The following is a 27,902-nucleotide window of genomic DNA, read 5'->3' as shown; positions in this document are numbered from 1 at the left end:
TCAGGTCCTCCCAACTTCAGGGCTAGTGCTCTATTCACTGTCCCACCTAGATGCCCTTTATGTTGGTATATCCACTGCCTAATATAATGCTTTGTATATAGTAGGTGCTTAGCAAATTTTTTTTGAATAGAATGGAATTGTATCTGGGTGCATGTTGGATTTCTCAAATAGAATGTATGCTCCTTGAGGACAGGATTTTTTTTTCTTCTATTGCCAATGTTTTGCCCAGGGCCTTGTATACAGTAGACGTTTAATCAATGTTTGCTGGATTTAATGGAATTGAATTACATTTTCTGAACTGGAATTTTAGTGATGATTACATTTACATGAAAGCAAACAAAGACTTTGGAGGGCACTGTTGAAAGTAGCTTGCAGGGAATAAGAGTAGTATTATTCCATGTGTTTAATGCTTGAGGCAAAGTTTGTATTGTATATGGACTATATCTTGGTACAAATTCTGTGATGTTATCATCACCTTGTAGATATTCACACTACCTTTTCCTCAGTGTCCCTTTTTCTAAATTCAGGACTTTTATCCATCATCTGATATTTGGCATTGTGCTTAGTGATTTTTGGGTGACAGTTCTGCTATGAATTTTATTTGAATTTCCAAAGAGGAGAAAGAAAAGGTAGAGCCTCCCTGAAGTGTCTTGGATAGATACTTCTTAAAAAGCCTGTTTCTGGTCTCTAAGTCATTTCTCAATCAGAAAGCAAACAAAAAACAACCTAATATCTTGACGAGGAGAAAAAAAACAATAAGGGGAAAAAATGACTTTTGAGGCACTACTAAAATTACCCTGATACTTACGTAGCCAAATATACCCTTTGCAATTGAAGTCTTGAAGAGTAGAACACCGGAAATCAAGATGAACAAATTGACAAGGAGGGCCAAACAATTAACCTACTGACGCAAAGCCTCTCTCTGGTCTGGAGTCTCTGGTTCTCAGTGGCTAATGACGTTTAGGCCCTTAATGCCCTAAGCAGGGGTGCTTTAATTCTTTCCAACCCTATGGCTCCTACCAGGAATATTTCCTTTGTATGTCTCTTCCTTTTCTAGGGAACATAGACATCTCTCTGACTTGCTCTCAAATGGTTGCCATGGGAACATCTCGATGTAGTCATTATTTGCCACCGTTGCCAACTATATTAAGTCAGGAGACGGGGAATCAAAAGTCGAGAAGAGCTTTCTGTAAGTTCAGTTGCTTTTCAGACAATTGTATTTACCCTTTGTAGTTTCCTCAATGAATTCACTGCTTCAGCAATACTACATCAAAGTCCTTTTTCGGCTCTCCTTCCGACATTTTTTTTTCTCCTTTAAAAATACTTTCTGCAGGCAGCTAGGTGGCGCAGTGGATAAAGCACTGGCCCTGGATTCAGGAGTTCCTGAGTTCAAATCCGGCCTCAGACACTTGACACTTACTAGCTGTGTGACTTTGGGCAAGTCACTTAACCTCCATTGCCCCACAAAACAAAACAAAACAAAACAAAAATACTTTCTGCTTGGTACAAGAATCTGTGATTCACTAGGTGTGAGAACTCAGCCTATCAAAGTAGATCATAACTCCTCTATACCTTAGTAGAGGGTTTAATTGATTTACTGTGGCCAAAATGATTCATTAGGAAATGATCAGACTTCTGGTGGTGTCTCTCTATCCTTTGCAAGTTCCTTCCTTCAAGGAGGTTTCATTCTATTGGGGTAATCCTTTACAACCAGATGAAGACATTTGAGCTAGAGTACAATTATATGAATCCAGAATTGGTTGAATGACCATTCCCAAAGATTAGTGGTAAATTGGTTGTGATCAACTTGGAAGATCTCTAGTAGAGTACCATGGGATTATATCAATGAGATACTAGCACACTTGTAGTGCCTATGCTCAAATATTTTCCTGCCTAAGCTTGTGGTCTAATGTAATAGCCTTGAGGAGCCCGAGATTATCTCCCTAACAGGATAAGACACTGGAATGAGATTTGAGTTAAGGCACCACAAATAAAGGAGAATAAATTCAGGGAATCCGCCATAAGTCATCATTCTGACTTTCCTATGACTCCAATACAGCTTTTTTTTTTTTTTTTTTTTTTTTTTTTTTTTTTAGTGAGGCAATTGGGGTTAAGTGACTTGCCCAGGGTCACACAGCTAGTAAGTGTTAAGTGTCTGAGGCCGGATTTGAACTCAGGTACTCCTGACTCCAAGGCCAGTGCTCTATCCACTGCGCCACCTAGCTGCCCCTCCAATACAGCTTTGTAAAATGTCTTAGCACATTGATAACAATAATCCATTGCGGTTTTGTCTACTATGTCCCATGCCTTTACTCTTTAACATTTCATCATGCTTCCATTGATGCAGCAAAGCTTTAATCAGTTGGTGATTTCATTAATGAGACTGCATGGTGCTAAATTTGGAGTCAGAGAACCAAAGTTTCAATCTTGTCTCTGTCACTTCCTGTTTTTTATCCCTTGGGAAAGTCACAACTTCCCTGGGTTTCAGTTTTTCTTATTTGAAAATTAGGACATTAGATTAGATGTCTTTCTAACTTTTGGGGGTATACACTAAAACCCATCCATGCCTTCTTACCCTGTGTGATTCTTGTTCATACCCAAGTACTCAATGTCCAAATGAATTTGGAGTCTCATCAGTTTAGATGTTAGTTCTACTGATGTAAACCCATGCATGACTGCCCATCATTTATAACTGTTGCTCAAATCCCTCCATAAGTTTGCTCTAGGGGGGGGTCTACCCAACATGTTGGTGACCTTCCTTGTTTTTTCCTGACATCCTAAAAATACTGGTGGAACATTTGGGCTGTTATCCCTTACCACATGACTACTCTTATCTTCTTTTCCTATTATACATTTTTTTTTTCTGATGACATGTTTTACTCTCATTGTTCAATTTAATTCTGGGCTCAACTCATTATCCATTTTTACTTTCTGTCCTGGAAATATGTACTGATGGATAGGCTCTATAGGTTGTCCATTCAACTGATGCTTCCCCCCGCCAAAAAAAAAAAATTCTCCAAAGAGTATCTTTCTATCCCCAGAAGTTACCAAGTATAGGTGAATAATATTATTTCACCTTTTTTTTTTTTGGTGAGGCAATTGGGGTTAAGTGACTTGCCCAGGGTCACACAACTAGTAAGTGTCAAGGGTCTGAGGTCAGATTTGAACTCGGGTACTCCTGAATCCAGGGCCAGTGCTCTATCTACTGCACCACCTAGCTGCCCCTGAATATTATTTGACTGACTAGCCTTATACAAAATATTATCATTTCTTCCCCCACAAACTATATTGCATCTATCCTGTTCCCTTCCCTTTATTTACATAGGCACCTCTCTGGTTCAGGCCCTTGTTACTTTTCTTTTGGATTACTGCAACAGCCTTCTAATTGGTCTCCCTACCTCAAGTCTCTCCCTTTTTCAATCCATCTTCCACATATCTGTCAAAGTGATATCCTTGAATTATACACACTTTTCTGCCCCTTACACCCCAAATGGCTCCTTATAAACTCTAGGATCAGACCGACCCCTTTTGTTTGGATTTTAAAGCCCTTCACAAGTAGGCACTGACATACTTTTCCAATACTATTACTGTACATTACTTCCCTTAGTGCACTACAGAATCTGGTCAAACTGGTTTTTTTGTTGTTTATCATACATGACTCCTATACACCCCATCTCTGTGACTCTGTACTATCTGTCTCCCATGTCTAGAAAGCATTCCCTGCTCCCAGACACTGCTTAGAATCCCTTGTTCCCTTCAAAAATCTGCTTAAGCGCCACTTTCTGTGTGAATCTTTCCCTGTTCCCCCAGCTGCTAGCACCATTCCCCCATATACTTTGCATTTATTCTGTAAATGCTTGTTTATGTACACGTTATCTCCCTCAATAGAATGTAAACTCTGTGAGGGCAGTATTTGTTTAATTTTTTGTCATATCTGTTTCCCCAGTTCCCTGCAGGGTATTCTGACACACAGATGTTAATAAATACTTGTTGACTGACTGACTGATTTCTTCCAAGATTACCATCCATATAGCACCACTGAGAGAATGTTGGGGTTTTTAAAAGATGGGTTTTTTGTTGGAGAGAACATCTTGGGTTCTTTGGAAATACTTCATGATTTCTCAAATGTTTGCTTCTTTCATCTTATTCAGTTTTGGGCTTGGCTTGTTCACATGGAACATCTGTCCATGAAGAATGCCCATTGTTTAGACTATGATATGTAGCTGAAATGATTAGTGTACTTGGTTTGTCCATCAGTACATATATCAAGAATTGGTGTCATGAAATATAGGTGAAGCCATAGCTGTCCGAGGGCTCTAGAAGAGATGCTTTTAGTAGTATGCATTCTCTCTCTCTCTCTCTCACACACACACACACACACACACACAGATACCTCTTGCCAAAATTGTCAGAGGGTTAATGGAGAGCCAAACTGATCCCTTAAATGAATGAATAGCCTGGTGTCAGTTATCACTTTAGAACACAATGGAACTTACATTGTAAATACCCTATTGTTTTTTCATATAATGTACCAGTTCTTTTTGCCATTTGCCAATAATAAGGTGGAAGTTGTCATGATGACAGATCAAAGTGAGAAAAAGAGGGGAAAATTCTTGAGAAACTTATCAGGTGATTTAGGTGCTCTCTTAACTGCCCTCCCTCCTTAAGAACCCCCAAAACCTTGGAAAATTATTTTGGAATCATAGAATCATAAGATTTTAGATCTAGAAAAGATCTCAGAGAGAATCTCTTCCAATTCCATTACCAAACAGCTAGCACCTGAAGGCCTTTGAGCTCCATTTCATTTAAACATTTTGGGTACATAATGAGTTAACAACTGTCAATATGAAAAAAAAGCTTTTTTAAAAAAGTGAACTTCATAATTAAAATTAGTCAACACAATAAGTATGATGTTGTAGCCCCCAAAGTTAATAAGGTTTAGGCTGTATTAGTAAAAACTCAGTGTCCAGAACGAGGGATAAGATAATCTTATTGATCATATCAAGACATATTTATATTATTTTGGTCAGTTTGGGAGGTCACATTTGGGGAAAGATTTTTAAGAAATGGAGCATATCAAGCAACCAACATTTATTTTTAATTTTTTTTAGTGAGGCAATTGGGGTTAAATGACTTGCCCAGGGTCACACGGCTAGTAAGTGTTAAGTGTCTGAGGCCGGATTCGAACCCAGGTACTCCTGACTCCAGGGCCGGTGCTTTATCCACTGCGCCACATATGAAATTTATATAAGAGAGTCTCTTCAACTTATAGTTTAGTGAAAGGGAGAGAAACAGATAGTTTTAAGAAGTACTACATGACAAATGCATTAGAAGGTAATGAAACAAAGTGATATATGAAGTGAAATATCATTCCCAACCAGGGGATCAAGTAAAGAAATATGATTGTGTTGGCAAAAGGACTGGAACATGTCTTGCAGGGAACTGGGGATGAATAGATTTCAGAAGAAAAATTAGAATTATTTTGCTTGGCTACTAAGGGCAGAAGGAAGGAGCAATAAAGGGAAATTGGGAAGAAGCAGAATCTGATTAGATAGGAGGAAAAACTTCCTAACAGGGTGTTTTTTAACTGGAGTGGGCTGTCTCAGGAATTATTGAGTTCCCCATCACTGGAGGTCTTGAAAGTAGAGGCTGGGCGATGACTTGTCAGAGATGTTGCAGAGTGCATTTTCACTCAGATTGAATGTCAACTGGATCACCTTTGAAGTCTTTTCCACCTCTGAGATTCTATGACTTTAAGCATTTACTTATTGAGTAGCCTCCTAGGTTCTATGAAAATAGTAACTAGAAATGGAAGACAGGGTTCCTTGCTCTACTTAACCTGACAATCTAGTTGAAGTTGCACAGAAAACACTCCTTAATGAAGTTGTATAGAATATAATTCCTAAAAGATTTAAGACTTTCTACCTCCTAGATGAGTTCAAGTTAACACAGTATTAAATCAACATTTAACTGCAGTGAAAGAGTTATCAGAGTGTGGTAAGGTTGATCAGGGATGGTTTCTGGGAAGAATTTTGTTTTGAACTGGTATTTGGAGGAGGTGGGGACATAAGTTATTGGAGAGGAGTGGGAAGGGTAACCTAGGTGGAGGAAATGACCCTTACAAAGAAGCAAAGCTGGATGATGTCCTTTATTACATACCTCTGTATTAGGAAGGAAGGAAATGAACATTTATTAAGCATCTACTATGTGTGAGGCACTGTGTTAAGCCAGCAAATATTATCTCATTTAATCCTCACAACAATCCTGAGAGGTAGGTGCTATTATTATTCCAATTTTATTGATAAGGAAACTGAGGCAGATAGAGGTTCAGTTATTTGCCCAGGGTCATGCAGGTGTTTGAATCTCGATTTGAACCCAGGCCTTCCTGATTCCAGGACCAGTGCTCTCTTTATGGTTGCCACCTAGTTACCTATTAGGTACTTGGGTTTCATACAGCATGGTTTTGCTGTCATGGAGTTTATAATCTCATAGAGAAAAAAGTACCCTCACATATATATCGTCCTTAGACACCACAAAGGAACACCATCTTCCATATAGAGGCAGTTATTTGTACTGGGATTCATAGTGAACTGCGTCACAAGGACTTAGCTCCCATGGGGCAAGTGAAAAAGTGATAAGTATAACAAATACTTTCCATTATTTGTGGCACATTCAACACATCACTCAAATTTAGCATGAAAAGAGGAGCTGGAGAATCTGAAAACAGGTTAAGTATGCCCGCTGGCCAGCCCATGTGTTTTTGTTCCTTTATCTGGATTGCTATGTGCACTGCCAAAACCTGCCTTCTAGAAGCTTAGAACATATAAATATAAAAACACACACATATATGTATACATGTATATGGATATTAAAATACATATATAATATGAAATACACATGACCTTTTACTTTTATCCCCCCATTTTTCCCCCCACAAAATTACTTAAATATCAGTTAGTGATTTTTTTAAAATTTCAAAATGTGAAAACAATTTCAGGGAGCTTTGCTCATAAGTGTACATGCAAGGATTTATAGAATTCTTTCATTCATTTATTATATGTTCTATATTCTGCTACCTGTGTTACCAGGCTAATTTTGAAAAACAGAAAGAGGACTGCTTGGTTTTATGTCTAATGGTTTGTGAAGTGTTTGTCAATTCATTTTCTCTCTCCTCCTTTTTCATTCCTCAAAATGACTTTGTAATAAACTAATTCCAGTTGTGCCCTAGGTCAGGGAGACTTAACCTTTTTTGTGTTATGGATCCTTTGTCAATCTATGTACCTCTTCCTTTGCAGAAAGACACACACACATCTGTACATATATGTACACATACATTATACACACATGTATACACATATATGTCATATATACTTCAAATTCATAACTGAAGGAAATGCTAAATTTGAATTAGAGGTTAATGAACATAAAGATGTAATTTCCCTCCACCCAAGTTCACAAACTCTCTGAAATCTATTCATGGATTCCAGGTTCCTTAGACTGTTCCAGTCATATAAGGTTTCTGAGAACATTTTTTCATTTGAAGATGAATAGCTTAGAAATACATGGACCTGTCATTTGATTTGTGTTCCAAAAAGCTATTTTCTGTCATTGCATACTACACACAGTCCATATGAATCACATTTGCTGAGAGCTTATTCTCTCCATCTCACACTCCTTTGATTACCATCCCTCACTATCTTTTCCTTCATTTCAGTTTCTGATGGTGAGATAGCCCTTGGGCTTGACTAGGTTAACACTCCATACATATCCTTGATCCCATACAGACTACTTCCCACCACCTCTCCTAATCTCTAATTTTCATCCTCTTCCTATCTATTAGTTCCTTCTTTGCTGCCTGGAAATATATTCAAAAAAATTTTTTTAATCCTTAAAAAAGTCCCTCACTAGATACTACCATACCTCCTAGCTATTAATTTTCCAATATCTATTTTCACCTAGTCCTTGGGAAAAACTCATCTATATACTAGTTGCTCCCATTTCCTTTCCTCTCACTTGTTTCTAAATTTCTGTAATCTGATCTCCCACCTCATTATTCCACTGAAGTTGCCTTCTCCAAGTTAACAATGATCTCTCTCTTTTTTTTTTTTTGGTGAGGCAATTGGCATTGGTCACACAGCTAGTAAGTGTTAAGTGTCTGAGGCCGGATTTGAACTCAGGTACTCCTGACTCCAGGGCCGGTGTTCTTTCCACTGCGCCACCTAGCTGCCCCAGCAATGATCTCTTAATTGTCAAATCTAATGGCCTGCTCTAGCTGCTCAGTCTTAGTCTTTATTTAGCATTTGACACTGTCAACCACCTTATCCTCCTGGATAATCTCCTCTTTCTGGTTTTTCATCATTCTTCTCTCTCTTGGTTCTCCTTCTAACCAGCCTGATTAGTAACTTCTTAGTTGCTTTTTTTGGACTTTCATCCACACTGGGTGCAACACTTGGGTGTTCCCCAAGACTTTCTCTTGAGCCTTCTCTTTCCTCTCTATACTCTTTTCCTTGGCTCTATCCTTAGTGCTCATGGGTTCCTATGATCATATCTATGCATATGATTCTCAGATTTATATATATAGCCTTGGTTTCTCTGTATCACAAACCGATTGTTAAATGTTTACAAATGGGTGTCCCGTAGGCATCTCAAATTTAATAGGTCCAAAACAGAATTCATCGTTTACCTTCCAATCCATATCCTCTTCCCAACTTCCTTATTACTGGCAAGGGCACTGCCATCCTTCTAGGCATCCTTGCTCTCTCAGCCTCATGTCATCCTGGACTCTTCTTCACTCACTGCATCTATTCAATCAGTTGCCAAATCTTGTAATTTTTTTTCTCTGCAACATCTCTCACATATATTCCCTTCTCTACACCCATACACCCACCAATAGCCCTTGATATATCTCCCCTGGACTACCACAACAGTTTTCTTTGGTCTCCCTGCCTCAAATATCTTCCTACTCCGATACATTTTCCAATTCAGCTGCCAAAATAAGTTTTTTCTAAGGCATAGGTCTGACTATGTCATTCCCCTACTCAGTAATTCCACTGACTATGACATACAGGACTTTATTTGACAAATCCTCTGTTTGACATTTAAAAATCTTCATAACCCAGACCAACCCCTTCCTACCTTTACAGTCTTCTTGGGTTATTCTCCCTTCCACATATAGGAGGCAGCTAGGTGGCATAGTGCATAGAGTGCTGGGTCGGAGTCAAAAAGACCCAAGTTCTAATTCAGTCTGACACTTTAGTAACTGTATAACCCTGGGTAAGTCACAATCTCAGTTTTTTCAATTGCAAAGTAACATCATAAAAGCACCTACCTCATAAAGTTATTGTGAGGATCAAATGAGATGTTTGTAACATGCTTAGCAGAGTGGCCACATACTTAATACATGCCTTTTCCCTTCTCTATTCCCCATACTTTATGATCTAGTCATTCTGTTCCAATTGCTCTTTCTCACACGTGACAATTTGTCTCCCATTGCCAAACAGCAGTGCTATTTCTCCATTCCTGGAATGCTCCTTGCTTCCTTTAAGACTCTGCTAAAGTGTCAATTCATAGAGGCCTTTCCTGTTTCTACCAGCTGCTAGTGTGATTCCCTCAAAGGTTACTTTCTATTTCTTTTGTATTTGTCTTCTCTGTTCTGTTTTTCATGTCATCTCTCCCATTAGAATGTAAGCTCCTTGAGGGAGGACATTGTTTTTGTTTTTTTCTCTGCATTAGCTAAAGCAAAACTAGAAATGGATCTATGTCTCTCTTCAAGTTCAAAGTTAAGGTTAGTTGTTTGAGGAAGGAGATATTTAAATATAGAACAATGATTAGTAACCAGTTCCTAATGGAACCAGCAAATGATGGAATTATAAGTAAAAGTAGAAAATCAAATTGCTTGATAAAAAGCAGAGGGGGAGGGAGGATTCCAAAATTCCAAAGGAGGAGATAGGATGGGGAGGAAAGAGTAGAAAGTCAAACATTTGAGGTTGTCAGAATGAAGGAAGTGAATGGGTATGGAGTCATATAAATCAACTATGGTGATGAGGCTTTTCTGCAGAAAGCAGGTATGGGCTTAAACTACAATATGAGAATTTTGTGCAGATCAAGAAGTCTAATTAGTGAAATAGTCTGATGAATTATCAAAGAAAGGTACAGAATGTCTTCTCGGCAAGATTTAAAAAAACCAGGGACCACCTCATATCTCTTCTGGAGTTCGAGGAAGTAGCACTAATAGTAGCAATCTCTTGTATTTTTATAGTATTATAACCTTTCCAAATAATTTGACATTTGATATTTCATTTAATCCACACAACTCTAAGAATTAGAGTAGGGTAATATTATTGTCCCAGTAGGAAACAGACACAATAAGTTTAAAGGCTGGACTGGGAGGAGATAGAGAAGGAAGGAAGTTAAGGACGGAAAACCTCAGAAGGTTTTTGAAGTCCAGAGGAAAATTGTGAGTTTTACATTTCTTTACAGAAAACCCCTTTCTTTCCAGGTATGTTTAATTACTCACTGTTAAGAAGGCGGAAGTCAATGAATGGGTAGGAGCCACGGCGTTCCGCAGGAACCCCCGTCTGACCTCTTACTCGTACATCTCCTAGAAAACAGAAGACAAATGTTTGAAAATGCTGCCAAGTGTATTCACTCTCATTCCATAAATGCTCAAACTCATCAGGTGAATAGTATCAACAGCAGAGGCCAAGGAAACCAGTTCTAACCAATAGCATCTGGAGAGTGTTGTGTACAGAGACATTTATTAAATATGTTTGATAATGATGATGGCTCCCAACAAATAATGATAGCAGTCCACACAATCCTTAAGCTAAATAGAACAAGTATGCTTGTCTTCTTTTCATAAGTGAGAAAATGGAGAATTAGAGAGGTGAAGCCAGAATTTGTTTCCACATCTTTTGACTCAAAATCTAGTGGTCTTTCTACTCTACATTTTACTCTACCAGGCTGTCTCCCAGAATGAACAATATCCCCACATTAGAAGGCGTGCCCTGAACATTCCAGTAAGTTACAAAGTCTTCATAAATCTTTCTCCTCTGTAGTGTCATAATGGCTATGCATCTGAAGTGTTCTGAAAGAGTGAGGTTGTACTTTTCACTTTTTATTAAAATTCACATTTGGAATTGATGCTGAATGAAGTGAGTCGAACCGGGAAAGCATTGTGTACACAGTAACAGCAACATTGTGTGATGATCAACTATGATAAGACTTAGCTCTTTTCAGCAATACAATGATCCAAGAGAATTCCACAAGACTCATGATGGAAAATGCTATCCACATTCAGAGAAAAAAACTGATGGTGTATGAATGCAGATCCAAGCATACTATTTTCACTTTCTTTGTTTTATGTGTGTGTTTTTAAACTTTTGTTCCATTTCTTCTTTTACAACATGACTAACGTGGAAATATGTTTGACAAGATTGAACATGTATAACCTATATCAGATTGCTTGCCATCTTGGGGAGGGGGATGGGAAAAAGAAAAATTTGGAACCCAAAATTTTATAAAAACTAATATTGAAAATTGTCTTCAGATGTAATTGGAAGAAATAAAATACTATTAATTTTTTAAAAATTCCCATTTGCCCACAATATTATTCCTTCTAGTTCCAGCACAGTTGGTCTTTAAGCTTCTTCTATCCACCAATTGACATCTTTCCCTTTTTTCCAGAATTCTGGTCAGATCCCCTTAGGCTCTTCCATAACCAAGCCAATAGGAATACCAGCAGAGGACCCAACAATGGAAAAAAAATTAGGGCTGCCACTGTTCTTTATTAATGCATCTTGTACAGATAGATGTTTCCATGGAGCTAAAAAGCACGAAGCGGAGAGTCAGATTTTTCTCTATTTTCTATTTGTTTCAAATTTGTATTGTCTTTAAATTTATAATTTAATCCTTTGTATTGGCTAATATGCTATTTTATATAATGAACCAAAAGAACATAAGAGGAACAGGGACTGGACTTGTGATTTCATTGTATACAGAACAGTTGGGTAAGGAAACCAATGAAGACTAGCAACTTCTCAGATCTTAAAGAGTTAGCCATCTCCATAGCATTGAGATTAAGTGACTTGTGCAGGGTCACACAGTCAGGTATCCCTGACTCTCATTCAAATAGACTCACTCTCTACTAAAGAAAATAGTAGCTTATGGAAAACAGGACAGAGCAAAGGGTAAGGACAAGTGGGAAAGTTCATATTACCTTTACTTATGAAGAGAAAAAAAAGTAGGTTCTTTGGGAAATCTAAGTAAATAGCCCTAATAAGTGAGGAGGAAAATCATGTTAGCCTTTGAAAATTGCTTGTGTTTCTGACCTATGATTTCATCTCTCTAGTGACCTCTTGGTGTGGAACTTAGCCCAACTGATAAAAAGCATCAATTTGCGAGTAACTTAAAGTCTTAAACTACTGACAGGGGCCCTAAGAATTTATATGTATTCATTCATTCGTGCCTACTATGTTAGAAGAAGATCGCACAGCTAGCGTAACTCAGTGAGATAATCTGGATCTAGCTTCTTACTACTCCAAAGTTTGGCCCCAATCAGCTACTCACATGGCCCTGATCAATGTCTCTTGTATATGTTCCTATGCATATAGGCACAAGATAAACAAAAAACATACATATATGCACACACACACATATACATACACATAAGTGTATATAAGTGGAAGATGACAGGACATATACGTATCAACACATATACATATGTATCCACACCAATATACACTCTGTGTACAGAAATCTTTTCCCTACTTGGAACAAACATAATACTTTGCCTCCAGACTAGCTTACAGCCACTTTCTGAGTGTTATCTCTGCTGTTGTTCCAATAGAATGAGGCAGAGGAAGCTCAGGGCCTTCCTCCAAATGCAGATGTAATTTGGGAAACAGGGAGAACAAGTTGACTTTCTTTGTGGAGCCTTCTCTACTCTGTACATATATTACATAATACATAGAGTAGAATCTTTCTAAGCTCATCCTTTTCAGGTGCCACATTTCCACCTTGAGAAATCTCTGACAAGAGGATCTCCTCTCTTGATTGATGACTCTTTCCCCCCAGGAGAATCATTTTAAGAAAGACCTAGGACAGCCTTCATTTCACATATACCTGGCTTTTCTCCAGAATCTTCCACCTTCATTGCCCTTTTGTGATTACATTTCCTCTCTTCCCAGACTCCCAGTTTCCCTTGTATGTAAATTGCTTGAGGGTAGGGACTGTCTTCCTTGCTTATACATGCAATTCCAATGCTTAGTACAGTACCTAACACATAGTATGCTCTCAATATCTATCTATCTATCTATCTATCTATCTATCTATCTATCTATCTATCTATCTATCATCTATTGATCCATCCATCCATCCATCCATCCATCCATCCATCCATCCATCCATCCATCCATCCATCCATCCATCCATCCATCTTGTCTGTCTATGAATCTATCTATCTAGACAGCTAGGTAGTACAATAGGTAGAAAGTCTTTTACTTTTAAAGTAAACAATGGGAAGCAATTATAAAAATCTACATTGAACCTTCAATTAGTAGGGTTACTTATAATAGAACTCTAAATTAGGTTGAATTTCCTTTTGAGATTCTTCTTTGGGATAATTAGATAACAACAGGCACCATTGATTCTGTGACCTTATCATTATAGATCCTAATTCCTTTCATGTCTTTCAGTTCCTTTTGTGTCTTTTCATCCCATGTGATTCTGGTCAATGCCTTTCTATACATGTTCTGGAGACAATTCACCTAGAGTGTTAGAGGCCTGCTTCTGGTGTTTTTAGTATCTTTGAACTACCAATGTAGCATTCTATAATAAAAGACTACTGTAGATCAGTCATGAGATAAAAGGAATCTGAGAAGTCCAACAGGTAGGAGAAAAACCAGGAGAGAGTAATGTCACAAAAACCTAGAGAGAAGAGAATATCAAGGAGAAGAGGGTGATGGACAGTGGCAAAGACTATAGTGAGGTCAAGATGGATGAGGATTGAGAAGAGGCATTGTGATTTATCAATTAAGAGATCATTGGGGTTTTTTTGTTGGTTTTTTTGTTTTGTTTTGTTTTGTGGGGCAATGGGGGTTAAGTGACTTGCCCAGGGTCACACAGCTAGTAAGTGTCAAGTGTCTGAGGCCAGATTTGAACTCAGGTACTCCTGAATCCAGGGCCGGTGCTTTATCCACTGCGCCACCTAGCTGCCCCCCTATCATTGTTTTTTGTTTAAGAGAGTAGTTTCAGCCAAATGATGAAGTTGAAAGCCAGATGCAGAGTCAAGTAGTGTGTGAAGAGAAAGGAAGTAGAGACAGTGATTGTAAGATGGTCTTCTCAATAAATTTAGCCACAAAAGAAGAGATATAGGAGAGAAGCTATCAGTGTTGGATGGATCAAAGTGAGGGTTTTCCAAAAATGCGGGAGACATGGGCATATTTGTAAGCAGAAGGGAAGCAGCCAGTAGAGTGGGAGAGATTAAGTGAGTGATAAAGTGAGATTAAGTGAACTGATAAAGGCAGCAATTTGTTGGAGAAGATGGTATGGAATGGGATCACTTGTCCATGTAGATGGGTTTGCCTTGGCTTCCTTATGTGATAACTGTGGTGAAGGAGGAGATAGTGGCAGAAGGCATTTAAGTAATAGGAGATAAGGAAGAGGGCAGAAGAGGAAACTCTGGCAAGTGGTCTCAATTTTTTTTCAGTTCGATATGAGGCAATGTTCTTAGCTGAGAAGGTATGAGGAGGAAGACGATGGAAATTTTGAAGAGAGATGAAAAGATTTAGAAAAGCTACTGTAGCGAGTGGGACAGTCAATCAGGGAAGCATAAACGGATTGCCTTGCCATAGTGAGAGCCCAGTTGAGATTAAGTAGCATGAATTGGTAGTGAATCTAACCAATCAACAGGGCTTCCTGATTTTCTCCAACTTTGTTCAATAGCATGTAAGAGCAAAAGCAGTGGATGGTGGGGATAATCCAGAGTTGATGCTTAGCAAGGGTATATTGGCATCAGAATAAAGAACTCAAGAGATAAGGATAGTGAAGAGTAAAATTCTTCTGTAAAGCTTTTCAAATGTATTTGTACTTTCACAAGTAACATTTCCTTTGTCTGCACTGTGTCTCTATCAAAGAGTTTGCTGGATTTTAGGGATCTTTCAATATCTTAATTGTAGCGTTTTTTTGCTATCTGTTTAAACTTCCTGAAGAATGATAGTGATTTTAAAAAAGAATGATAGTGATAGTTATTGTTTTTACTTTTGTCCATATCACATTTCCAAGTGGTTTTTTTTTTTCACTTCTTCAGCCCCAATCACATTTTTCCAAAATAATTTTCACCTTTCTCTCCTGTACCTTTCACATTCAAGCCACCAACTATCAAAGTATATCTTGCTTTAATCTGGAAGATCTTGTTAAGATCTTTTTCAGAGAATTCCTCTATTTCTTCATGTGCTGCTATGGATTTTGGTACGTTAAGTTACCCTAGTCTTCATGATGGCCTATTACATTCATTATGAGGAATTATACAGTAAAATGGCAAAATATCCCATAAATAGTGCTTCTGATTTCTTGCGGGCCCATAATACAAACAATTTCTCCAGTTCCTTTGTAACCCTTTGTAAGGAGAACTTGTGAGAATTTAAATTTAATTTTAAATTTCTGTTTAGCTCCACTTCTTTATGGATTCTACTTTTATTTATAACAAGAATGTCAATATGGAGGAGGTTTTTTTCTTTTAGAGGTATATCAATTTCTGGTTAACTGAACAAAATTCATATATTAAGCAGATTTTTACACTAGAGGTAGGAACACCCATAGACCCATTAAGAGGGTCAATAATGAAATCAATGTTTATAGATGGTCTAAAAACTATGTGATTATTAGCACACTTTCTTCCTTTATTCACTATTTTTTAAAGCATAGGGTGATCATGTAAATTCCCCCTATTTAAAATAATTATTTATTTAATTTATTTATTTTGCAGGGCAATGAAGGTTAAGTGACTTGCCCAGGGTCACACAGGTAGTAAGTGTCAAGTGTGTGAGGTCGGATTTGAACTTAGGTCCTCCTGAATCCAGGGCCTGCGCTCTATCCACCGCACTACCTAGCTGCACTGTATGTTTGTTTGTGTTTTTTTTGCCAGGCAATTGGGGTTAAGTGACTTGCCCAAGGTCACACAGCTAGTAAGTGTCAAGTGTCTGAGGCCGGATTTGAACTCAGGAACTCCTGAGTCCAGGGCCTGTGCTTTATCCACTGCGCCACCTAGCCGCCCCCTAGCTGCACTGTAAATCCCTCCCTAACTTCACCCTTAACTCAATAAATTCTGCTGGCTATCTATTGACTCCAGGATCAAATACAAACTGCTCCATTGATGTTCCAAGCCCTTTGGAACCCAGTCCTTTTCTAACTTTCCAGGCTTCTTATACCTTACTCCCTGCCACATACTCTTTGATCCAGTGATGCTGGCCTCCTTGCTCTTCTATGAACAAGACACTCTGTCTCTTGGCTCTGGACAGTTTCTCTGACTGTCCCCTGTGCTGGGAATGCCCCTATCTCCTCATCTCTGACAGCTGGCTTCCCTTAAGTGCCAACTAAAATCCCATCTTCTACAGGAAGCTTTTCCCAAACCCTCTTAATTCTAGTGCCTTCCCTTTCTTAATTATTTCCCTGTTTCTCCCATATATACCTTGTTTGTGCACATCTGTTTGTTGCCTCTCCCATTAGATTGTAAGTTCCTTGAAGGGAGGCACTGTATTTTGCCCCCTTTTTATATCCCCAGCACTTAGAACAGTGACTGACACATAGTAGACACTAACTAAATGTTTATCTCACTGACCCTCACTGTGGGAGTAGAATGCTGTTTCATAGGACTGAGGGACACTTTGTATTTTATGAATTTGATGGATTTCTGTGGCTATAATGATTTGTCACATGGAGGAGAGACTGGTGACAATAAACCCTTTTATACTTAGCAAGGCTGGTTCTAAAACAAGAGACAGATAGTCTGGCCCCAAGTTCAAACTCAAAGCCTTTCTAGCTTGGAAAGGCTTGCACTCTGCTGGCATAGCTTAGATTTTGAGAGCCCAGGGTCATCTGCCACATGGCATAAGTTTTGTGCATCCTACTGAATAGAGTTGTACATATACATTACATAAGAAAATATAATAGTCATTTTTGCCATAACATGACATGTGTTTCTAAAAATTACTGCACTATGCAAAACTGCACAGGGTTTATGGGAAAAATGGGGTTGGGAGCACACTACTTCCAGCCATAGAGGTTTCTTTCATTTTTGTGGCATTGTCTTTGATGGCCCTTAATGCAGATTCCTTTATACTTGGTGCTCAGGAGATATCACTTGTCCTCTTGCTGCTTTCAGAATGCTTTATTATCAGGGCAGCTAGGTGGTGACGTGGATAAAGCACTGATCCTGGATTCAGGAAGACCTGAGTTCAAATCTGGCCTCAGACACTTGATGCTTAGTAGTTGTGTGACCCTGGGCAAGTCATTTAACCCTCATTGCCCCCCTCCCCCCAAAAAAGCTTTATTATTTTAAGCCTTTCTTTGATACATAAAGCTTTTCTTTTGCATGCAATGTGTGGCATTTTTTTTTTTGAACCAGGATACTTAGACATGGTTAGGATATTGAATGAATGGTTTTTTTAATATAAAGAAATTCACAAATGTGAAAGAATTAGCAAAACACAACATTGTAGGATAACACACAGTAAACTGAGATAGCCAGTAGATGTTGGAGTAGATGTTGTCTGTGAGTGTATGCATGCTTTTGTCTGCATTTAATGCATTTCTATGTAATTTGGTTCATTTGGGTATAGTTTTCTGCATTCACCTAGTGTATTTTGTGGACAACATTGCACATATGCAAACCTGAACTTCCTGTTATGCTCAAGTTACTCCCTAACTTATCAATTGCATTGAAACACATTTGTATTTTCAAAAAGAGTGTTATAGTAGATCTGACTTTATAAGATATATGTATGTATAGAACAACAACATCCAGAGTTTGGCACGGGATTAATATAGAACCAGACTAATTTTATGTACCTTCTATATTGTCATCATTCATTCATCATTTTACTTCTATTTTCAAGTAGAGGGAAATAATTATTGTTTTTCAGTATTGATCCTGAAGCAATGAAAGGTCCCAGTTTCTTTTCTTTTCTTTTCTTTTTTTTTTTTTTAGTGAGGCAATTGGGGTTAAGTGGCTTGCCCTGGGTCACGCAGCTAGTAAGTGTTAAGTGTCTGAGGCCGGATTTGAACTCAGGTACTCCTGACTCCAGGGCCGGTGCTCTATCCACTGTGTGCCACCCAGCTGCCCCCTCCCAGTTTCTTAACATAATTGTGTTTATAGATCCTTACCAAGTAAATGGATGCATTAATTTATTAAGCAAATTTTATGAAATGCCTTCAAGGCACAGTTTTGGAAAGATTTTTAAGAACAAAAGTTGAAAAAAAAGTTGTCTGATAACCTGGTAATCTGGTTTTTTGGTAGCTAACAAGAAAAGTGAAATGAATTAGAATTCCCTGTTACATGAACATTATAGTTTATCAAGATTTTATTGGATGAAAAGTAGGGCAATTGCCTTTCCAAGGAAGTTATGTGTTAAAAATGTTTAAACGTCTCTTTTTTTTCATGAACCATCTCTGAATATTTAAGTACCTTCAACAACCCAAGAGAGTGGAGTTGCTCAATAACAACTGTCTCTACCTGCCTCAGTTTCCTCATTTGTAAAATCGGGGTAATCATAGTATGTCTACCTCCCAGGATTATTGTGAGGATCAAATGAGACAATAATTATAAAGTGCTTAGCACAGATTATATAAATGTTACCTATTATTACCTAAAGAAGCAATGGTTGCTGAGTTGATAGTAGGACAAGTGGCATTGTATTGAAAAAATTTTACTGGCTCACCTTCACAGCTACCCATCTATTTATCCAAGGCATTAGATCCAAGCTAAACAATTGTTCTGAATATTCATTAAACCCTTGTTTTACTTCAGTAACTTTTTCTGGCAAAAGGAAGGTTCTGTGGGAGCAGGATAGGAAGTGTTGACAGCCGAAAAGTCATATCCTCAGCTTCTACTTATTGTGCTCCAAAATCAAACCAACAGCAGAGGAATTTTTATTTTGAAAGGGCTGCTTCTCTCTTGCCCCTTCAGGCTGAAGACACAACATATCACCCTGGAATATTTAATGTTGCAAAGACATACAGAGAGCTGCATTTCCACAAGAGCCAAGAACTGGAGGCAGCCACTCAACTTCCCAGGGGACATATTTCCTGCACGGATCTGTTGCCCACTTGGCATCTCACTTTGTCTCTGTTTAATAAAAGCCTGTACTAGGTAACAGAAGTTTATGTGGCTTCTTATGTAACTGTCAGCAAGGGTGGAGACTGTGGCCGTGATGACAACTTACAGTTGCTGAAACATCAGCCACATGACAAGAACCAGGATCTGGCTATAACCATGGTGTCAAGGTCATTTCAGGGTGGGGAGAAGGGGTGAGAGAAAGAGAGGGAGATACAGAGAGACAGAGAGACAGACAGAGACAAAGAGAGACACAGAGACAGATATAGACAGAAAGATACAGAGACAGAGGGAGACAGAGAGAGACAGACACAGTGACAGAGAGAGACAGACACAGAGACACATAGAGAGAAACAGAGAGACAAAGAGAGAGACAGAGAGACACAGACAGACAGAGACAGAGACAGAGAATCAATCACTGCCGTGTGCTTGCTGTATTTGTGGAATGAAGAACAATATAAACTGGTTGTAAAGGAGATAAAACTGAAATTCAACCTGGATACCCATTAAAGATCAAGGACAATAAGAGTGGTTGCAATGTCAGAGAGATGAAATCACACAAGATTGGACGAATGTGACAATAGTTGAGAGGTTCTCAGGAAATAGATTTATTTGAGCTTTACGTGCCAGTCATAGATTTCACAGTCATATCCTCTAAGTTGGAGACAGTGATGGACAGATAAGCCAGGGCCTCTGCTTTTCAGGCTAGAATTCTATATGCCACATGGTGCTATTAGGAAGATCAAATAAGATAATATTACAAAAAGTGCTCCACAACCATAGAGTATTACGTAAGTGTAAGCTATTCTTGTAATACATGGCATTTCCTAGACTGACAACTTTATAAATTCTAGCTGGTCATTTTCCAAGGCCTGCAAAATGATCTCTTCTCCCTTATCTGGTCTACTCAGCTAAGTTAAAGAGGAGGGCTGTATAATTTAATTGTCTGGTGAATTTATAGGTTAGTCTGGCCAGCTGGTTCAGATAATTGAGACAGAGACTTTGAGGACTATGATTTTTTTCCCTACTATTTAAATTGGTTGATTAGATTGCCCTAAATTCACCAGATAAACATGAAACCCTCTTCACTTTGGTGAGCGGACCCGGCCACTGCGGATTATTTATTGAACAAGCTGAGTCTGAAGCTTCAGGTCTTTCTGTCTGATTTCATCAGTGCTGTGCTCCCAGGTTCTCAATGAGAGCTCTGTGTGCAGTAAGAAAAACCACGTGCCTGTAGCACAGAGCCGACTCTATTGGGGATAGGAACAAAATAATTTCCTAGCATGTGAAAATTTTTTTTAATCGCTTAAACAAAACCCCATTAATGTTGGTTAAAACTGAAACACAGATAAAGGGAACACTTCGCAAAGTTAAGAAGGACTGGAGACAATAGAAAATCATCTTGAAACTGGCATCTTGACTTATTTAGTCCTGCAGGAGAAATGGTTTTAAGTGGATTTAGGGGTAGGTATATGGGTTAGGACAGTGCATCAGAGAGAGAGAGAGAGAGCTGTGCTTTCCAATGGTACAAACTTTTCCAAGCCAGGTAGGGAGGATTATGACTCATACTGGTGCCAGTAGGTTCCCCCCATCCCACCCCTTTCTTCAGCGGATGGTTTTTTCCAGAGGGAAAATGAGAGAAAATAAGCTTCAATCATTGGGAGTGCAGGAGTCTAATAAAAAAAGATATTGAACAAAGCAGTAAGAATGTTTAAAGAGAGTTCCAAGAATTGTAAAACCTCAGGAGAACATAGAGACATGTTCTTTTATGGAGATCAGGACAAGAGGAAAAAGGGAGAAGAAAAATCACCTCTTGGAATGTGAAATATATCTTAAGGCATTAACAAAAAGCATCAGGCTAATCTCAAAACAGATCCCTGACTTAAATTCTGTGAGCATACCTAATTTCTTCTGTGTTTTGCATGAGGCACCAGTAGGGAGAATATCTCTGCCCTGACTAAACTCCTGTCCTGTCCTAATACCACAATTCTTCAAATTGTCATCCAATATAGATCACAGATGATGATTCTGTTGTCCTGTGACTCGTCTCCTTTTTCTGCTCTTTTTGGTGGGAGGAAAGAGAGGGGAGAAAAGGGGCTCTATTACTACAGTGTTTACATCTATTTAATAATGTAGGGTGGGCATAGCTGGGCTACCATAGTTCTTGGCTCAGATTCTCTACATTGGTTTGGTTTTGAGGGTCAGAGTAAAACCACAGTAAATGTGTGTGGTGGGGCATCATCTTGGAGCACCACCTAGTTAGAGGAGACACCTGAAGGGAGATAGTCAGTTTCACCCTGGGTTTGCCTCCTTTTATAGATAAACCCTCGTTGTTTCTGATACAGCTGAAAATCCTAAAACAATTTTAAAGGTCTAGCAACTTCTGGTATTTCATCCTTACCTGGCTAGTTCTAAGGGATCCCTAAAGCACTTCCATGGTTTGGGACTATAGATCTATGGCTAATAGACTGGCTATGGCTGTCTGGAACTTTGGAATGGTTCTAGCTAGCAGAGGTTCTTTTTTTTTTTTTTGGCTGGGCAATAAGGGTCAAGTGAGATGCCCAGGGCCACACAGCTAGTAAGCATCCAGTGTCTGAGGTCAGATTTGAACTCAGGTCCTCTTGAATTCAGGGCTGGTGCTTTTACCCTAGCAGAGGTTCTTAACTTTTTCTATATGTGGGTCACGGACCCCTTTGATAGTTTGGTGAAGCCTATAGTTTCCTTCTTCAAATAATGCATTTAAGTGCATAAAATAAAACACATGCTATTACAAAGAAAACCAATTACAGTGAAATAAAGATGTATTTTAAAAAAAAGATCTAAGTTCATGGACCACTAAAATCTATCCACAGACCCCCTGGGGCTAGATGGTTTCATTATTCTCTCACCTTCCTTCTGCCAATGGACCCCCTGCCCTATGTAAAGAAACATCAGCCTTAATCATAACCTTAAAAAAAATAATAAAATAATTTAAAACTGCCTGAATCAACTTCCTATGTCATACAGTCACCTGTTAATTCTTTGCAAACACACTAATGATCTGCCTAATTATTTATGAATCCTGGATAAAAAAAAAAAAGACAAAAAAACTATCCCACTGCTCTAAACATTATCAGCTGGGAAGAAAAAGAACTGTTATATCAAGTATAATTAATTGGGCAAAATGAGAATTAATGACAAACTCTTGTTTTTTTGAACTTTGAATAAGTCAAGTGAAACTTTTTTTTAATGTATTGTTTGTTTTCATGTGCTTCTGAACTTCCTGATTCTGGCTGGGAACAAGGACAAACCTGCCAAAATACTGCAAGAAAAGATGTTGCTGACCAGCAGCAGGAAATACTCCACGTCCCATGAGAGAGCCTGTTCTCAGAAGACTGCCTGGCCAAGTCTGAAGAATGGAGAAGTACTGTCCGGCAGCCACGCTTACAGGAGGAGACTTCATTGAACCCAGAACTAATTGGAAGTTCTTTCATTGAGGGTCTGTGCCAGGTGGTAGTGAGGCTTTAAGGGACTGTTTGTTTTTCAGAAAAAGGAAAACCAATATATAACTCTAAGCCAGAAATATATTTAAATTAAAATCTTAAGAGCTGAGAGAGACCTTAGCATCTAGTGCATCTTCCACCCAGATCCAAACTCTTTTCAACAGAATTGCTGCCAGTGATCATCCAGGCTGGGCTTGAATATTTCTGAACATAGGCAGCTGACTCCTTTCCATGGCTGGGCAACTCTTGGTGTCAAAAAGTTCTCCCTTATTAAAAAAAAATTTTTTTGGGGGGGGTGAGGCAATTGGGGTTAAGTGACTTGCCCAGGGTCACACAGCTAGTAATTGTTAAGTGTCTGAGGCCGGATTTGAATTGAGGTTCTCCTGACTCCAGGGCCGGTGCTCTATCCACTGCACCACCTAGCTGCCCCCTCCAGATCTTTTTATATAAATATTCTACCTCCTCTATTTGTGTAATTGTTTTTGTTTTTTTAAATTTGACTGTCAAGTTTTATATTTATTACTGTTTATATTTAATCTTTCTGGTTTTAGTCTTCCATTTTGATTTAGTTGTTCAAATTGAACATCTCAGCTCTCTCTGTGTCATCTATGGATCTGATGAGCATAAAAAATTATTGGACCGGAGGCAGCTAGGTGGCGCAGTGGATAGAGCACCGGCCCTGGAGTCAGGAGGACCTGAGTTCAAGTCTGGCCTCAGACACTTAACAATTATTAGCTGTGTGACCCTAGGCAAGTCACTTAACCTCCAATTGCCTCACAAACCCTCCCCCCCCCCAAAAAAAAAACCAAAAACCAAACAAAACAAACAAACAAAAATTATTGGACCATGCACGGGACCTTGTGGTGTGAAACTGAAAGGCAATGTAGTATAGCAGATAGAGGACTGGCCTTGGAATAAGTAAAGTCTAGGTTTGAATCCCTCTTTAGGAACTTACTAGGTATATGACCCTATATATGACTCATCTATAAAAATGGGGATGGGGCAGCTAGGTGGTACAGTGGATAGAACACTGGCCCTGGAGTCATGAGGACCTGAGTTCAAATCTCACCTCAGACACTTATTAGCTGTGTGATCCTGGGCAAGTCATTTAACCCCAATTGCCTTAAACATCTGGGTCCATCTCCAGTCATCCTGATATGTATCTTGTCACTGGACCCAGATGTCTCTGGAGGAGAGAGTGAGGTTGGTGACCTTGCACAGTCTTCCCTCACTTAAATCCAATTCAGTGTAAGTCATGATGTCTGTCATGGTCCTCTTCGATAAGGAAGGACAAATAACAACAACAAAATGGGACTAAAATGATGGCTCTATTCTCACAGGGGTTATTTTGAGGATCAAATAAAATAATGTATTAAAGTGCACTGCAAAGTGTTATCTAAATGTCAGTTATCATTACTGATATCGAGTGACTAATGAATACTTTAATAAGCCACTGTTCCACTTAACTGCACTATGCTCTAGCCTATACTTCATCTTCCCTATAAAGCTAATATGAGATACTTTGTCAAATTATCCACTTAAATTAAGACACACTAAATCTGTGGTATTCCCCTGACACACTAGCTTGATAACTCTATCAAAAAGAGGAAATGAAGTTTGTTTTGCATGTCTTACTCAGTGATTCTGTGCAGACTCCTAGACATGTAACTTCCCTTTCTAGGTGGTTACAAGACATCAATTTAAAGATCTGTTTTGGAATTCTGCCAGGTATTGACATCAAGTTTACCAGTCTGCAGTTTCCAGGGTTCATTTCCCCCCTTCTTTTGAAAAAAAAAAAAAGAAAAAGAGAGAGACCTTTGCCCATTTCCAATTTTCTGGAATCTTCATGAGTTCTTAGAAATTACTCAATTCTGCAATTCCATTTGATAGTTCCTTCAGCACCCTGGTACATAATTCATCTGAGTCTGTCACCTTGACCTAGACTTGAGTCCTTTCCTATTCTGGTCTAGTCTCTCTTGAGCTTCAATATCTCCTTCATAATGTTTATTTCACACTTCATATTCTTTTTTTTTTTTTTTTTGCAGGGCAACGAGGGTTAAGTGACTTGCCTAGGGCCACACAGCTAGTTAAGTGTCAAGTGTCTGAGGCTGGATTTGAACTCAGGTCCTCCTGAATCCAAGGCCAGTGCTTTATCCACTGCACCACCTAGCTGCCCCCACACTTCATATTCTGAAGGCCACTCTATTTGGTGATTCACATCATCTGTCATCCGTTAAGATGACCATATATTCCTCAGGCAATTTTCCAGTCCTGTTCTTATCCATCTTACTCTGAGTATCACTAAAAGGAAAACTTTTTTTTTTAATTGTGCTTAGTATGGTTTGGAAGCCTCAGCTCTTTTCAAATTTGGCTTGCTGGGCACTGCTTTTGCAGCTTTGTGTAATCTTTCATATTTTCTTTGCTCTTGGCCTTCTCTTTTCTGTACATCTTTTTTTAAGCCAAGCTTATCAAAGCGCTTCCTGTGTAGTCACATTGCTTTCTTTCTATACTTTCTCTTTTATTTTCTGAATGACTGAGGGACCTTGGGAATGTATCTAACCTCTCTGGGCCTCTTTTTCTTCACCTGTAATATTTGAGGGGTTGAACTAGATGATTTACAAGATATTTGTTTCAGCTCGAAAAAATAATCAAGTAACTCTTGAGCACAATTCTTTCTTTTCAGTTTCTGTTCAGGGAATTACAGCTATCTCTTCCTTAAGTTTTAAAATTTGCTTTTTTTTTTTTTTGGTGAGGCAATTGGGGTTAAGTGACTTGTCCAGGGTCATACAGCTAGTAAGTGTCAAGTGTCTGAGGCTGGATTTGAACTCGGGTCCTCCTGAATCCAGGGCCAGTGCTCTATCCACTGCACCACCTAGCTGCCCCCAAAATTTGCTTTCTTAGATAGGAGATATTCAACTGATTGTATCCAATGATCCTTCTTTTCAGCTATTATGAACTCTAAGATCGTATGGTCAATTTCTCCCAAGTTTTCAGTGCTTTCTTTAGCCTCAGTGAATTTTTCCTTATTGGTCAGAATTAAAGTAGCAATTCCTCTCATTGCTCCCTTTGCCTTCTGAGAAATAAATTAATTTTATTTAGGTCTCTCAATTCATGTATATGCATTTGTCCTTATGACTGATTGGAAACCTACCTGGCACATTGAAATAATTTTGGGAAGGTAATAAAACACTTTTATTTATGTTATGGGTAGCTATAAATTCGAGGAAAAGTAATATCATGACAAAATTTAGATGTTGCCAGTTGAGTTGAGGGGAAAAAAGTTCTGTCTTGAATAGTTTTTCATATCCAAAGACTCTGCTGCCAATGGCTTTATTTCCTACATATACAAGTGCAGTTGAAGAGAAGAATTTGTGTCCCAAAATTCTTTCCACACTGAATACAATCTGAACAATCATGGTGGCCACTGGAGTGTATACCATTTGAAATATTGATAATCTCCCCCCTCAAGAAAAAGAAAAAAAGGGTCACCTATGTGGTGCAGTGGATAGAGCCCTGGAGTTGGGGGACTATAGTTCAAAGTCAGCCTCAGGCACTTACTTGCAGTGTGACAAGTCACTTAACCCTAATTCCACTCCCACCCCCACCCTAAAGCCTTCCCTCTCCTGCCTAATGCTATCAAAGAATAAAATGAATAGTGCACAAACAAAACCACTAACCACTTGTACTTTTCTATCATTGTTTTCCTTTTTCTAATTTCTTGTAACATATGAATTTATATTCCTTAAGGAAAGCAAATTTTCCATGCAATATGCAAAGTGAAATCAGTCATTGTAAAGTTGAAGAACAAGATAATGTGTTCAGTTTGTGTCTGTACTTAAAAGAAATCGCTTATTTTATGCTTGTTTTATATTCACAGAAAGGTACAACTTACAACAGCTTTTCACTTCCTCCCTATAGGCAGGCTATTCTGAATAATGTCTGTACACACACGTGTCCATTACTCTCAGTCCATTTTCCAACCAAGCAGCTCAGAGTTCAAATTTTGGTCTCAAATATACAGTTTGGCAAACAGGACTTTAGATTTTAGGGAGGTGAAGGGCTCCGACAACCTGACTTCAGAGTTTCTTGACCGGTCTAACTACATTGTTCTTCAATGAACTTGGACTTTGTCATCCCTCTGACCACTCTGAGACCCCAAACTTGGAAATTCCCCTCTCTGAATTATAATCTATAACCTTCTCTTTATTCTGACTCCTTGAAATCTCCATTCTACCAACCTCTCCCTATTTTCCCAGTGAATCAGCCTCCTTCTGATTTTACTTGCCTCCCCATCCAAATGGACTCTCTCTCTTATCAGACACATTCATGAGACTCTATCTAGCGCTCTAGAAACCCTCACCCTTTTGACCTTCTGCCATATCAACCTTGCCAGCCCTCAGTCTTGAATAACTCTCACTTTCTGTTTTCTACACTCCCAGGCCTCTAAGCGCAGTTGGAGAAAATTGTCAGACCGGGCTCATTGGATCAATTACAAATTCATGCTAGTTAACTTTAGCTGAGACCTCACCGCTTCTTGGCTGTCCTGTCACTCATCTCATTAACTCCCTATCACATTACACATGGTGGCTATTCCAATCTTCTACTCTCCTAAGCCCCTGGACCATCAGGTTCACTGTTAGCAGATTTCCTTCAAAGCCTTAAAATGTGTACAGCTCTCTCATTTTCCCTTGTCCACACCTCAAAATGTCTCCACCTTCTCACACTTTCCTTTCTCCTTCCTATCTCATATTTTTTGTCCTGTCCACCCATCAATTAACAAGCATTTATTAAGCACTTACTGTAGACATTGTACTAAGTATTGGGGAATAAAGACAAAAAAGAAATGTCTTTCCCTCAAGGATCTTACATTCTAATTTGAGGGGACAATATATAAATATATCAATCAGTCATTCAACAAGTATTTATTAAGTGATTACTCAGTGACTGGCACTGTACTAATCACTGGGGATACAAATAGAAAGATCGAAACAATTCTTACTTTCTTAGTTCTAATAAGGCAACAGTATTTAAATACAGGCTGTCCTAAAATTCTTAGTGTAGTTTTAAGCTTTAATAGATTCAGAAGTATA

General features: G+C 38.7%; 1 protein-coding gene across 3 annotated transcripts in view; it reads right to left on the bottom strand.

The window, feature by feature from the left end:
• Positions 1 to 27,902, bottom strand: part of PDE7B (phosphodiesterase 7B) — a 455,595-nt gene that overhangs the window by 99,376 nt on the left and 328,317 nt on the right. For all 3 annotated transcript variants that reach the window (XM_043962873.1, XM_043962874.1, XM_043962871.1), the window contains one exon: positions 10,517 to 10,600. In XM_043962873.1, the coding sequence (XP_043818808.1) occupies positions 10,517 to 10,600 (84 nt within the window). The remainder of the gene's footprint in view (positions 1 to 10,516; positions 10,601 to 27,902) is intronic.

Source organism: Dromiciops gliroides, chromosome 4 (genome assembly GCF_019393635.1).
Source record: "Dromiciops gliroides isolate mDroGli1 chromosome 4, mDroGli1.pri, whole genome shotgun sequence".
Lineage (NCBI taxonomy): Eukaryota > Metazoa > Chordata > Mammalia > Microbiotheria > Microbiotheriidae > Dromiciops > Dromiciops gliroides.
The sequence above is the reverse complement of the archived record's forward strand: the minus strand, read 5'-3'. Positions and strand labels throughout refer to the sequence as shown.